Source organism: Rhynchophorus ferrugineus, unplaced genomic scaffold, assembly GCF_030347505.1.
Source record: "Rhynchophorus ferrugineus isolate W39M unplaced genomic scaffold, kcgeb_rfMv2 rfM1, whole genome shotgun sequence".
In the NCBI taxonomy this organism is placed as follows: Eukaryota; Metazoa; Arthropoda; class Insecta; order Coleoptera; family Curculionidae; genus Rhynchophorus; species Rhynchophorus ferrugineus.
The window spans coordinates 29,788,199-29,802,849 of record NW_027472580.1 but is presented as its reverse complement, the minus strand read 5'-3'; the positions used below and the strand labels follow the sequence as shown (position 1 = coordinate 29,802,849).

General features: G+C 30.1%; 1 protein-coding gene and 1 long non-coding RNA gene across 2 annotated transcripts in view; one reads left to right on the top strand and one right to left on the bottom strand.

The window, feature by feature from the left end:
* LOC143206645 (cadherin-AgCad1) overlaps window positions 1-14,651 on the bottom strand; it is a 65,197-nt gene that overhangs the window by 37,183 nt on the left and 13,363 nt on the right. The window contains exons 4-8 of the mRNA XM_076419275.1: window positions 13,038-13,160; window positions 9,096-9,236; window positions 8,879-9,013; window positions 6,324-6,414; window positions 5,949-6,262 (exon numbers count right to left, since the gene is read on the bottom strand). Of these exons, the coding sequence (XP_076275390.1) occupies window positions 5,949-6,262; window positions 6,324-6,414; window positions 8,879-9,013; window positions 9,096-9,236; window positions 13,038-13,160 (804 nt within the window). The remainder of the gene's footprint in view (window positions 1-5,948; window positions 6,263-6,323; window positions 6,415-8,878; window positions 9,014-9,095; window positions 9,237-13,037; window positions 13,161-14,651) is intronic.
* LOC143199772 (uncharacterized) lies at window positions 7,851-8,218 on the top strand. The gene is made up of 2 exons (XR_013006540.1): window positions 7,851-7,965; window positions 8,026-8,218. It is a non-coding gene; the product is annotated as an uncharacterized LOC143199772 (long non-coding RNA).

The window sequence follows — 14,651 nt, the reverse complement described above, 5'->3', positions numbered from 1 at the left end:
CCTACCCATTTTCGACAGTACGGTACAGACAGGCCTCGTTCTGAAAGACAACGTACGTCTCGTAACGCTGAAAATATGGCTCTGGTGCGCGATAGTGTTGCAGAGTCTCCACAAACATTAATTTGGAGACGTGGTTCCCAGTTACACATTTTTGCACGCAGTTTAAGGCAAAATTTAAAAACTGATTTGAAAATGTTTCCTCATACGATTCAGTTAGTCGAAAAATTGCTACCAAGAGAACTTGATCAACGAGTTGAGTACGGTAATACAATTCTCTAGATGTCTGGTGAAATTGAGTACGGTAATACAATTCTCTAGATGTCTGGTGAAATTGAGAATTTTTAGCCTAAATTGAAAATAAGTGATGAAAACCATTTCTTTCTTAATGGCCCCGTCAATAAATAGAACAGTCAGTTTTTGGGGAACACATGATCCTCAATTAATTCATGAAACATTATTGCATCCCCTAAAAACAATTGTATGGTGTGATATTCATGCTGGAAACACCATTGGTCTCTATTTCTTTTTTGAAAATGACCAAAGTGTTGCAGTTACTGTTACTGCTGAACGGTACCAAGACATGACTCTAATTTTTTTTGCCTGAAATGGAAAATCAAGGACTAGAGAACATGTGGTTTAAGCAAGATGGGGCCATAGCACATACCGCTCGTTCAACAATTCAATTATTGAATGACGTTTTTCTACAAAGACTAATTTCGCAAAGTGGCGATTTAGCATTGCCAGCCAGATATCCGGATTTAACAACACCAGCCTTTTACTTAAGTTTATGTTATGTGAATAAGCCTCAAACGATTTAACATTTTAAAGACAATATTCGTCACAAAATTGAAGAAATTCAGCCTCAGATGTTGCAGGATGTCATCAAAAATGCCTTAAATAGAATCGAAATTTGCATAACGAATCGCGCCGATAGCCGATATAATTTATCAATCACAACGAAAAAAAATATAAAGACCATATAACCTTTTTGCGAAAACGAAACTTACTTATCCTATCTCTGAGCAACGTTGTATGCAATTAAAATAGTATGGGGACTCTTGCCGTTGTAATTGTCGATACTTAAAACATAAATAATTTTAAAAGGTTGAATGTAAATGCCAATTTTAAGTCGAAAGTCAAATCCTTACGTTTTGTTTTTGAGACGATATTAAAACGAATAGCGAGTGAATTAAATAAAACACTACTAAATGATGTTATTTAAGTTTAAGCAGCGTTGTTTAAGCTTTTGTATTACTTACTGTAGTTATTCTTTTATTGTTGGAATTATTAAAGAGTTAAGGTAGTTATGATTCAACGATTGAGAAAGTATGATCTTGTGATATTACATTGTACATCATTTGTAGAGGCGAGAAATTATTTTTTTAAATTATTTAATGAATATATTGTTACTAGTCGTTTCCGTCTAACCTACAATTTGTCTTTATCATAACTTAAATCTACGTATATAACTAGGAGGACCCATCGGCTTTATCTCAGTCTCTGGTGAAATAATGTTTATACATGTCACTGCTGAATTTTTCAATATATGCACCTCACTACACAACACTACACAAGATCAGATGGTTTGGTTCTTTTGAGGCTGTGTTCTGTTCTGGTGGTATCCAAAAATTGCAATATTTCAATAATAGTATGAGAATGGAGTCTTTCCTCAAGCCCCCTTGCAATTGTCTTGATATCTTGACTGACTGTAGGTGTCTTAAGGTCTCGATGTAGATAATCAGTCCTATAGTATTTGGGTGCACCTACAATACCTCTCAGGACTTTGTATTTTGTATTTTTAGTGTACCACTTCCTTGTGGTACACCTGCTTTAGATTCTTTTATTGTAGAGTAAGCTTCTTCTTGTTTGACTCCAAACATTCTGGTTGTAATGTATAATTTTAATAGATCGGTGTGTTGTTTCGGTAGCATTTTCTGTAGTTTATGAATAAGGCCTTCATGGCAAACCTTATCGAAGGCTTGTGCTACATCTGAAAATATAGCTGAGCATACTTTTTTACTTTCGTAGGCTTTTTCAATAACATCTGTTATTCTGTGGACTTGGTCAATTATTGAGTGCTTGTTAATAAACCCAAACTGGTGTGTTGGTATTAGGTTTTTTTCTCCCTATGATCGGTTTTATTCTTTTTAACAGAAGTTTTTCAAAAACCTTAGATGTTCCTGGTAGCAGTGATATAGGTCTATAGGCTTTTATTTTGTTTGGTGACTTCCCAGGTTTTGGGATCATTATAATTTCCGCCATCTTCCAAATGTCTGGGACATGTTTTAATCTAAATGCGGTATTGATCAAGTTGGTGAGTTTTATAATTCCCTTTCTTGGTAGTTTTTGCAGTAATTCTCCTGTTATTAAGTCGTAGCCTAGTGATTTCCTGGGGTTAATGTCAGTTTTAATAACTTTGGTTAACTCTTTCAGCGTGACTAATTCAATCATCGAATTTTCAGCTTCTATGTCCGGCAAATTGTGTTCAATATTAGTTTCGTTTGGTTTGAAAGTTTTTTCTAGATATTCAGCAAATGCTTCTGCTTTTTGGTGATTGTCACGTGCCCAATTCCCACATAGGTCTCTTATTGGTGAACTGTGTAGACATGAACTCTTTAAATATTTTGTGGCTTTCCATAGTGAGTAATAAGTTTCTTTATCATCTGTTAGATTTTTCCGATAGTCATTTATAGTTTTGTTTTTAATTTAAAGTATATCCCTTTTCAGTCTTTGGGTTATATTGTTTTAACTATTTTTATTTTCATGTGTTCTGTTTTGTTGCCATTTTTTTCGCAATTTACGTTTTTCAGCTACCATTTCCTTCACTTCTTTTGGATAATTTAATTCCTTTAGTTTTACTCTTAATTTCTGGAGTATTATTCCAAGTAGCTTGTTGAATATTTTCTACGAATTTTTCTGCTTCAAAATTTAATTGCTCAGTTGTCTTGAGGGGTACATTTAGTTGAATTCGTTTGTTCAATTCTTCAGCAAATCCAGCAGTCTGTTTCTTTGTTTATTAACGTTGGGTTTCTTTCTTTTCTTATTATATTTTCGCTCAACATCAGAATCATTGGCGTATGATCTGAACTTAGCTCAAAATTTTCTTCGACTTTTAAATAGTTGGATGTTATGTTTCTTACTATGAAGACATCTAACAGGACCGGGGTTTTCTCTTGATCAGTGGGCCAATAAGTTGGTTTTTCACTTGACTTAGTTCAGCAGCTGCTTTATGCAGTTCATTGCCTTTAGTTGTTGTCATTCTGGATCTCCATCTTGTATTTTTTGTATTAAGATTACCTTCCACTATAAATTTTTCTCCAAGGTTGCTTAAGACATTTAAATAATTTTCCTTTTTTTGATTATATCTTGGATGACAATAAATTACGGCTATTGTAACCTTGTATCTGCTTGATTTAATAGTTACTACTATTACCTGATTTTCTGCTGTACTGAGATCGGGTTCTTGATGGTGAGAAATGTTCTTTTTTATTTTTATTGCACTTCCTCCTCTTGCGGTGTTAGCTAAATTTATGGTATGATAAAATGTATCCTCTAAATTTTATAAAGGATTCTTTTGTTAAATGGGTTTCTGATATTAGGCAAATATCTATTTTCTGCATATCTAGGAATACTTGTAGGATAGCGTGATGTTGCTGGATTCCATTAGCATTCCAAATTGTTATTCGGATACCTTTATTTGCCATTTTGGGTTTTTGGGGCCACCGGTCTAATGCTTTTAATTTCTAGTTTTTCATTCCTTTCTCATTCTTTCTCATTGCTTTATCTTCCTTGGCGTCTCTTTTGTTATTTTGACTGATACTTTGGGCATAAGTCATTTCACCTTTAACGTTGTTATATTTTTTGGTTGTTTCTTTTCACTCATTGTTTCTTGAGGTTTAAATTGAGTTACTCTATTTCACCTTTCTTGTAGTGTTTAGGTAACTACACATCCTCTATAACCTGCCGGATGCGCTTTATTGCAGTTTGCACATTTTTTTAAATACCAAAAATAGTTTTTCTGAACGTATCATGTTCAAAGGCTAACATAAACAGAGGTAGTGGCTTCTTGTAGACTAAAATTTCACCTTTGTTATATTTTGTCTTTTCTTTTTTTAAAATATTTGTCGGATTTAAGCATTTAAGCCCATTTTGCTTTATTTCTGCGATAATTTTTTCACTTTTAGCTGTTGATGGAAGCCCTCTTGCCTCTTGCATAAACTTTGATGTCTCTGGTTTGTTTGTCTTCATAAGAGTGCCATTGCAGTTTCAGCAAGTCTAAACAATCTATTATTTTTGTGAATGTTGTACGACATTAGGCGTTGAGTTTTATTTGTCCATTGTTTCGTCCCGTTGCTTTGAATACTATATAGTTGGACCTCAGTGTTTCGTGTAGCAAGTCAAAGTCGGTAACATTACTTACGATAATTGGGGGTGGCCTGGGCATTCTAATTGTTTTATTTTGTTCATTAGTTTGCTTTATTTTTATTTATTGTGGTGAAAATCTTGGAGAGTTATTTGCTTTTCTTTTTTTAATTTTTAACCGTTATCCAGCCTACTTCTTTCTGCAATTCTTCTTCATCTGTTTCGTATGTAACAATTAGACTGCTTTTGTTGGCTTGGTGGTTTATCGTTATTTTGTGCTTGGCCTCAGAGCTTGGTTTATTTAGTTGTAGCTGGAGGGAATTTTTTTTGCATATTGGTTAATGCAATTTCAAGACTCTCCCGCGCCGACTTTTCGTTCATCCACGCATTATAGAGTGCCTGTTCGTTCTGGGTTCTAGTTGTATTCTCTACATTCAAAACTGCAATATGTAATACGTCTGATGTCGATATTTCCATTTTATCTCTTTTTTGTGTGCAGTTATTTTTATGTTTCAAATTATCCTACGCCGCATTTGTGGTCCAGATTTTGAGTTTTCGACCCTTAAGGTTTTATGGCATTTTGCATTTATTTTCTACTGTACTGACCTTTTCTTCCGATCGCACTTTCACTTTTTCACCAATATTTAAAATGTTATTGTTAGATTTTTTTTAACGTCGCATTTGTGACACAGATGTTGTACTTTTGTTTCGTTTCACTGACCGTCTCTCCGAACACGTCTTTACTCTGTGAAAGTCAAACGTCGACTTATAACTGAAACAGTTGTTAGTAAAAAAACAAAAAAAAGGGAAATTAATGTGTCCGTTTTATCGAATGGTATACAGTCACGAAGGACAAAGAGGATATATGCGAATTATTTTTTCTAATGTGCATTAATAAAATCCCAACCATTCGATTAACAAAGGTTAATATTTATAATATATATTATTTATATTATATAAATATTAATAAATTAATTTTCATTTATAAGAATTTAAATTAATTTGATGTCTGATGAACTCAGCCATGAAAAATTATCTTGCTTAAGAACGGGCAGCAATCTGTATAATTCTGGAGGTTACATCATTGTATGTAATTAATGTAAGAAAATATGTAACTATGTGATAGAAAAAATTATTTAAAACTTTTATTAATTATTTTGATTATTTACGTGATAACCTAGTCAATTGTTTATTTTATTATTGTAAATACATCCTTAATTTGTAAATACAACATTAATTTACCTAATTTTGCTTGTTATTTTTTTAATAGACAAGCATGTATTACTTCATTTATTATTCCATATTTATGTATATAACATAAAAGTAAATAAAGATCATATATATTTATATTTGATGTTCTGAAAGTGTTATTACAGTTCTGAAAATAATATTACTTATGATATTTTTGTTATAATGTTCAGTGGTATAATGACATAAACTTATCAATGCTTATTAAATTAAATTTAATAACATGATTAACTTATTAAATTATGATCGAGTTTCGACTACAGAGCGATCACTAGTTTTTATTAATAGGCATTTTTCATATTCGTGTATTTGGTACACCTGTTTGCAAGTTTACATACCATATCAATATCAGTTATTGTAATTGTTCCATCTAAAGTACCAGCAAAATTTTCCAAATACCAAAAATGTACGACTTTTGTTTCATCGGGCGTATAGTTCACAATTTCTCCGGTTTCATTAATTAAAGACATCACCAAAGGACTGTTATCATCCAAATCATCCAAAAATAATGTTACTGCAATTGTTTCATTAAAAGGAGGATCATCGACTTCTTGTGCTCTAATTTTAAACTGATACGTTGTTAAGTCTTTGGCATCTCGATCAATTGGTCCAAACACTAGCTCTCCTGATGTTTTATTTATACTGATAGGTTCTAAAAATTAAAAAAAAATGTATAGTAAATTATAAAAAAATGTTATATTGACAATACTTGCCTTGATCATCAGTTGTGTCTATTGATTCAATGAAATAAATAATATCGGCATTTATACCTCTATCGCCATCTACAGCCGTGACACTGAATTCCTGTAATAAGAAAAAAATTTTTAATGATATATTTTCCATTTTTTTAAACACAATTTAGTACTAGGTTTCTAATTGAAACTATTTGTTAATTGTTGTTTGTAAAAACATAGTATTGCGTCCAATTGCTATAACAAGTAAAGGTATTATATAGTTCAAAAATAACGTTTTAACTTCAGTAAAGATTAGTAATAGTTTTAGAAGAATGACAAAACAGAAAATTTCCTACAACTTAAAAAGGTGTTAGAATATATTTATCAATGTTTTTCTTATTAATATATGATCGTTAATATACATGTTGGTAGAACATCATCTGTGAGACTATTAAAATATTAATTTTTCTTTTATATGATTTTGCAACACCTTCAATTATCCGTTATTGCGAGAATATCTAAAATGGATATCTAGTCTAAGACAGACTAAAAACATTGTAGTTTTTCATTGTAGAATTGCAGAAAAAATTCAGAATTTATGATGGAATATAGTTTGAGTTATAACGTACACGTTACATAATGATACTGTTCCTATATTTTATTCTAAATGGTATTATGTGTAAGATTTATAGGCAAAGATATGTGTACTAAAATTTCATAATATAAATGCTCTTTTGGTTGGAATGTATGAGAAGACAATATATATCTTAAATACCTTTACAGATGATATGACAAATTTATTAAGGTTAAATAAGAAGATATAGAGGAAATTCATATAATTTTGCAAAAAGAGTGTACAGAGGCCGTAACAGAAGAAAATAGAGAGAAATACAGTCATATCAAAATAACTAACAAGGAAATATGAGGTGAAAACAAGTACCAAAAAAGTAAAAAGGCAAAAATGTTTTGAAATGAAAATAAAATAAATTACTAGAATTTAAAATTGTTAATTAAGTTTAGACCTTCATAGGTGGTGTAAACCATAGAGAAATAGAGATTTAATTTAATAGGAAATTTTGGACAAATGTTTCGCGACGTCCAACATCTAAGTGTTGCTACTTTTAACTTATTACTTGCTTTAATAGCTATGCTATGAGCCCCGACGGAATCTGATTGGCTCATTTCGTTTCTATGATACTTTTGTTGTTTATTTATTTTGAACGCCATTTTCAGTATGGCCGACATTGACACAAAACATTGAAATATAGAATAGAAACTTAAATCGGCACACCCATAACCATGTTCTCAGTGTACTGCTACACCGCCAGAGGGTCGCCGATAAAAAGATTACAGATTTCTTTCTATCGATTTGAATTATAAATGTCATAAAATATAACGTAGCGTTTGTCAAGCGAAGGATCTAAGCACAAAATGTATAGAATCGTTTTTAATGTTTTAATTTTGTATGTCAATGTTTTAATATTTCAATATTTTGTGGTTCTAACAGAATGCATCGTTTTCCCAAGAGTTTTGTTTTATGCCAGAAATGGCTTGATAAGTTAAACAATGATAAACTTAAGGGGCTCTCTATGTCTCTATATAGATCATAAAGAAATAGAGGAATATGTGCCTTCAACTTCGGGCAGTCAGGAGCCAGACCATACAACACCAAAAAGTACAAGTAAGTGTGTGTAATTTTTAAAAAAATATTTTCTTAATTTTTATAATTTTTATTTTATAGAATCTAGAGGTTTAATACTATCTGCAGTTAATACTCTACAACTAGTTACTCTACAACTTATGTTAATTCCAAAAGGCCCAGCATTTATACAAAGTAGTTTCTGCTTCTAAAGAAGTTAATAGAATAAATAGTACATACATAGAGAAAGACTACTACAGAAGAGAAAATTCGTAACGATTAGGCCATTTCAGAAGGATAGTTTGTAAATTTTTTTTCGAAATAGAAGCTGGTGGATTAGAGAGGTTCCTTTGACGCCTGACCATTTCATCTCAGAATTCAAAAGCCTTATTATTAACAATTTTTTGTCTATAACAGTTACTATATATTATATTTTATTATTTATTTAATTTATATTTTATTTAATAAATTTATTTCAGAAAAAAAAGTTTTTTATTTAAATTTCATTAGTCAATTAAACATGACGTCAAGGCTGTCACGTGCCAAACAAACTATTTCTGTTACAGGTGCCTATAATAGAGATTTAAATTAACCAATCAAATTCCTTGAACGGCCAATTATGGTCCCCTATTGAGTTACATCTCTATTACTCTATGGTGTAAACAACACTACACTACAAACTAGTGGTGGCTGTATAAATGTTAGCTGTTGTGACATCATACATTTTGATGACGCTAGTTCACTACTAGTTTGGACTGACTATATTCTATATTTCTATATTTTTTTATAACATCTTTATTAGATACGCTTAGTACAATCTTAATTTACAATTAATTTATTACTACTTTTCCTATGTACTTGGATTAATTAACAAGCAAGACGAGTGCGAGAAAATACATCAGTATGTATTCCTCAATATATTTCTATATGAAAATAAAATATTTCTACTACTTACAGTATAAGTCGTTTTTTCGGTAATTTGTTTGCTTGTAAAATAAGATGTAAATTGCGGTGGCATATCGTTCTGATCAATGACGTCTATGATGCAGGTTACGTTCTCATTGGGAGTGGTAGAATGTCCAGCACCGTCCTAGCCAAAGATTATTTTTAGTATACATTTTTAGGATTTATTATAATTCTAAAATATTGCAAATACGGTTTATAGGACTTACTTTAGCTTGGATTTTAAAGGAGTAAAATATTTTTGTCTCGTAATCCAGTTGTCGTTTTGTTGTGATACTAACGGTAGTACTGGTAACCGCATCGTCTAATGTTTCGTCAATATTTAATACAAATATTTCGTCTTCTTTTTCCTGAAAATATTTATAGTTTTTATCATTATACTTATGGATTTAAATTTATTATTATTAAACATACTAAGAGTTAAGTGTGAATAATCAGGTTAATAAATTAATTTTAAAGGGTGGTGTTACTGTGTGTTAAATCGAATCGACTACATTTGTAACCAACTTTATATTGAAGCCTCACGACGGGCTACATTTTTTATTATTATTTCATTCTTTATGTCATTTTTTCGAAGTATGAGCAAACATTTTTTACGGTGCATTAAAAATCAAACTTCAACATGTCAATACTGGTTTCGACATTTTCAGGGCAACCGAAAACATTGAAGACGAGGATTTGAAGGCATTGCTGTATGCACATTATGCACAATCGTTGTGAATAATATAAGAAACCATTTCCAATCGCTTAAAGAGCATGAGAATAATCCAGAAGCTTGGATATTTTGTACCCTATGAATTGAAGCCAATATAGATAGAAAGGCGTTAGGTTAGTCGTGAAATGTTGCTTCGATGGAGATATCGGAAAGTTTATTAACATCGTATTGTTACTGGTGATGAAAAATGTGTATATATATAGTTTGTATACATATATATATATATATATATATATATATATATATATATATATATATATATATATATAATATATATATATATATATATATATATATATATGTATATATATATATATATATATATATATATATATATATATATATATGTATATATATATATATATATATATATATATATATATATATATATATATATCACAAAACTTCACAAAACCTCACAAAACTTCTGTGTAATCAGATATAAATCTCTGGGTATATTTTATTCCTATATCTTATATGTTGGTTTTTTTGTCACTTACTGTTATAAATGTTTGGTTCATTGACCTTATTTTAGTTTAATTTAATTGTAATTAGATGTTTTTTGTTACCGGACAATTTTGTAGAATTTTCAGAACCTTTTTACTATAATTTTATTGTAATTTCGAAATTATTACCTCTTAGAGCCTAAATAATATTTTAGGAGGTTAACGTCTTTTAAGAAATTTTCCAGAAAATTTGCCTTATAATAGAAAACGATTCTTACGTGTAACTTAAGTTTTTAATGTTCATATTATTAACATTAACATATTAAATGTGATTCTCTGCAAATTTTTTGAGGCCATCCAAGTATTTTTTATATGTAGCTCTATTTGGATGTCATATTTGCCAATTGGAAAGGAAAGTATTATAAACACAAATTGGAAATCTGCAGAGACTTTTTTACTCCAACTATCTAGAAACTGTCCAGTTCCCATAAAACTCGAAAAATGTCGATGTACTCTAAACTATACGATAATTTAAAATAAAAAAAAAGGACCACCTGGCTCCTTTCCATACAATAAAAGAGTTTTACAGTAAAATAAAAGTTTTTGTTCTTAAATGCTACATGTTTTACCTACAGTAAAAATATGTCTTATTATTATTCAATGCTATTCACAATTATTGAAATTTTATTTTTCCTTCTAATCATAATTTTTAGATAAAATTTTTCAATAAGAATAAGACAAGGCGTGAAGATATTAATGAGATACACTGACAATAAAGTGCTCGATATTGCTGACTAATTCACGTTCCCTCTGCTAACGTTGGTAAACCATACCCTCCAATCGTTTGTGAATAATATTTATTTTGGCGTTTACTGTGAAGTATATAGCACCACTCAGTTGAATCCACATGGCGTCCACGTTCATGCCGTTGATTTGAACCAAAAAACCAAAACCAAAATCGGTTCTATGGTGTCCACCTTTAACTTCGTCAAGTTGTTCTCGAAAATGTAGCAACCAATAATGTCTCCAAATGTCCGCAATAAACGGCAACTTTTTGTTGGTATGTTACCACATGGTGAATCTATCATAACTTGACGTTGTTCCATGTGCAGATATTAAGGTTTGTAAAATTAAGCCCAATTTTGGTTCTCTTTCAAACGTTCCGAAGCTAACTAATGAATAGTATATTCTATAGTCATTAGCTCTAACCTCCTGGGTCAGATGAACCTTGCATGGCCTGATTAAGTGCAAGCGCCGACATGGCCAAATTAAAACTCACGGAAAGCCCATTTCTTGTGTGTGGTGAGGAAAGTGATTGCATGAAAATATTTAGAACGATATATATCCAATACGGTCCATGTCGCTCCATCCCAACTGAATAATTGAATTATGGGGAATTTCTCATTCTGCCGGTAATCTCATGTTGGTTGAGGATTCATATAATGCGGGTAAATTGCGGACATTTTGATGTAGGTAACGAGTGGCAAGCTCTTATTATGCTGAACTTTAATCAACATAGTCTTAAACTCCATAAAGGCAACATTAATGGTTAATTTTATTGGAGTAAAACATTTCACCTTAAAAACGCTGCAAGAGAACACTTGCCAAAGCATAAAAATTATGATGTCCCAACCGTTGATACTTAGTATGTTTAATAACAGCAAGTGTCAAGTTTTAACTACCATGTAAAATGTTTTCCAGACAAATATGGAAAATAAAGTGTAACGTTATAATTAATAACTTTACACTTTATTTCATATTATGAAAATATAAAAAAAATGTTATTTACACTTTTCAGGCTTCTTCATTTCTTAAAATTCTTTGGAAATATTAAGAGCAGTACCTACTTTACCTTTCGTTTACCGTTCAAAATAGCGATTAAGTGGTAGAATCCAATCAGTTGAATGGCGCCATTTTTGTTTAGGTGGTGAAACTGGTAAGATATATAGTAGCACCGCTTTGTTGATACTTTATATAAAGCTACTATTTATATTATCCAATTGTGTTGTGTGTTATTCTCAGTTCCATGTTATTTTATATATAGGGTCATATTTAGAGAGTTTTTGAAGAACTAATTTTTCCTTATATAAGTAGGATTAGTAATCTGATTTGATTATACAGTTTAAACTGTTTTATTGATTTATTTTATATATAGATATAAGTTTTATATTGTTCTTTTGTTCTTGAACCAGATTTTAGATTTAAATGGTAGCCAATGATGGATAAGTCATTTAGTTCTGAATATTGGCAAAGAACCTAGCATACACCTAGGAAATTTTATAATAATAATAATAAAATATATATATATATATATATATATATATATATATATATATATATATATATATATGTATATATATATATATATATATATATATATATATATATATATATATATATATATATATAATCTCTAATCAATTATCTATTAAAATTTTGCAAATTAAATAATTGTATAAACGTAATTTGTAAATTCATGTAATTTATGTACATATAAATTCATTATATTTTAGATAATAGTTAGATAGAGAATTAATTATATCACTCGATATGCTTTGCGTGAGTTGTGAAATTGAACGATAAATATTGAAATATTACTGGATTAAATATTTTGAAATGTAAAAATGTAATATTGACATAATAACAAGATTATGGGCACCTAGGTCCGCAAGGATATAACATTTACCACCTGCAAAATATTAATAACTTTAATTTTAAGTGAAAAGTTCCAACGTCTGTTCAATATAATGGGCTTCCTTTTTTTTAAAATATTGTTCCTTCTAGATAATATTTTAAATTTAAACTTCAATTATTAATCTTCTCTTGTAAATTCAACTTCAGCTTTAACTTATCCTATCCTCCACCACAATTAGTTGCAGTTTATTAGTTTCTATTCTAAAACTAGAATCGCTGATATCAGCGCGCGTGATTTTATAACTTAATTACGCAAAAATTAATACAAACCACCGGTTTATACCATCTATACTTACTAAATCATTTGTGGCCTTTGGATTACTATTGATTACAGTAAACGTTGTTTGCGTTATCCAACCATCCGTATCAGTTAGTACTGCGGTACATTCAGTATTTTCCATAGTAACGTCTGTGTTTTCCTATAAAAAGACAAGTGAAATATGATTATTTAAATTGATCAAAATATTTTATCATATACTAAGCTTGTATTACGATTAGCGATATACATAATTAAAAATGAGATATATCAGTTAAAAAACTGTTACAGTGTATATATACACTAATCATGGTACTCACAACTTTTGACATTCATTACTTTTGTTGTTTGAAATCTGCCACCGAAGCACATCAGATACTTTCAGAAACACATGGTACTATCGCATATCATGTTTTAATTTTTGGTTTTAATTTCGACATTATAAAGGTATTGATATTGATGTCAGTGACATATAACAAACAGAAGAACAAAAAAAATCCGAAGATAATTAATTTCAAGATGTATTGAAGGACTTAAACATGATTGTAAACATTCATTCCTTGCTAGGCAAAAGAAAATATTTTGCAGGGTATTGTGACTGCCGATGAAAAATGAATTTATTATGAGAGTCCCAAGTGGGTTAACCCAGTAGAGTAATCTAATTTGATAACGAAGCAGAATACTCAGGGCCACAGAATGTGACGGTAGCGATCATATGCTAATTTTAAAAATAAGTAATTATCAAAGTAATTACCTAAACTGTAATGACCGAAAAAATATTATTACAATTATTGCAGGGAACTAGATTTTAATTGTTATGACCAATCATAATAACCATATTGATCACATCTACCATTTATATAAAATATGCATGATTAAATTAATTCAATACAAAAAAGGTGGGCTGTTTAATAAAACGTACTCAAAGGTAGCATCTTTAGATAAGGGAATATATGGTTTTAAAACTATCGGAATATTTCTTATGGGCTCATCTATTTTTACAGATGGTTTTCTTGCTCTTTGCCAAAATGAACATGAAGCACAAACTAATATTGATAAGACTGTTGAACCTTTCGAAACAATGGCTAGAGTTACTTCACAATCAGTGATTTCTTTTTAACGGCTATTGCTAATATCAACAACCAACTATCACAGCGAAGTTTTTCTGGTATAAATATTTTAGGTACCACAAATATTAACAAAACCTACAAATAGGTAATAGTCTTTAGAAATTTTGGCTAGCCACCTCTAGGAGAAGGTGAAGAAAATTTTGTTTGTATAGATCCTTAAATATCTTATGATAGCTTACTTATATTTTACAAGTCTTTAGTTTTGTTGCAGATTACAATTGAGTGTTTACTTTAAAGTTTTGATTTGTTCAATTTTTTTAAGAGTTATGTGGACAAAAATAAGTTTAATTTTGTTATTTATTATTTTGTCATGACACATATAGAGATTTTCTCGGTTTCAATGCCAGATGTGAGGGATAAAATAACAATTTTAAATAATTAATTTCGAATTTTATATTGCTGCAGTTCTTTGAGTACTCTGGATCCAGAGACAGTTTTGTTTTATAAATAATTATAAGTGAAGAATATCGTGATATAATAAAAATCCAGCAGTTTAGATTTAGAAACAAAGATTGCAGTTTTCA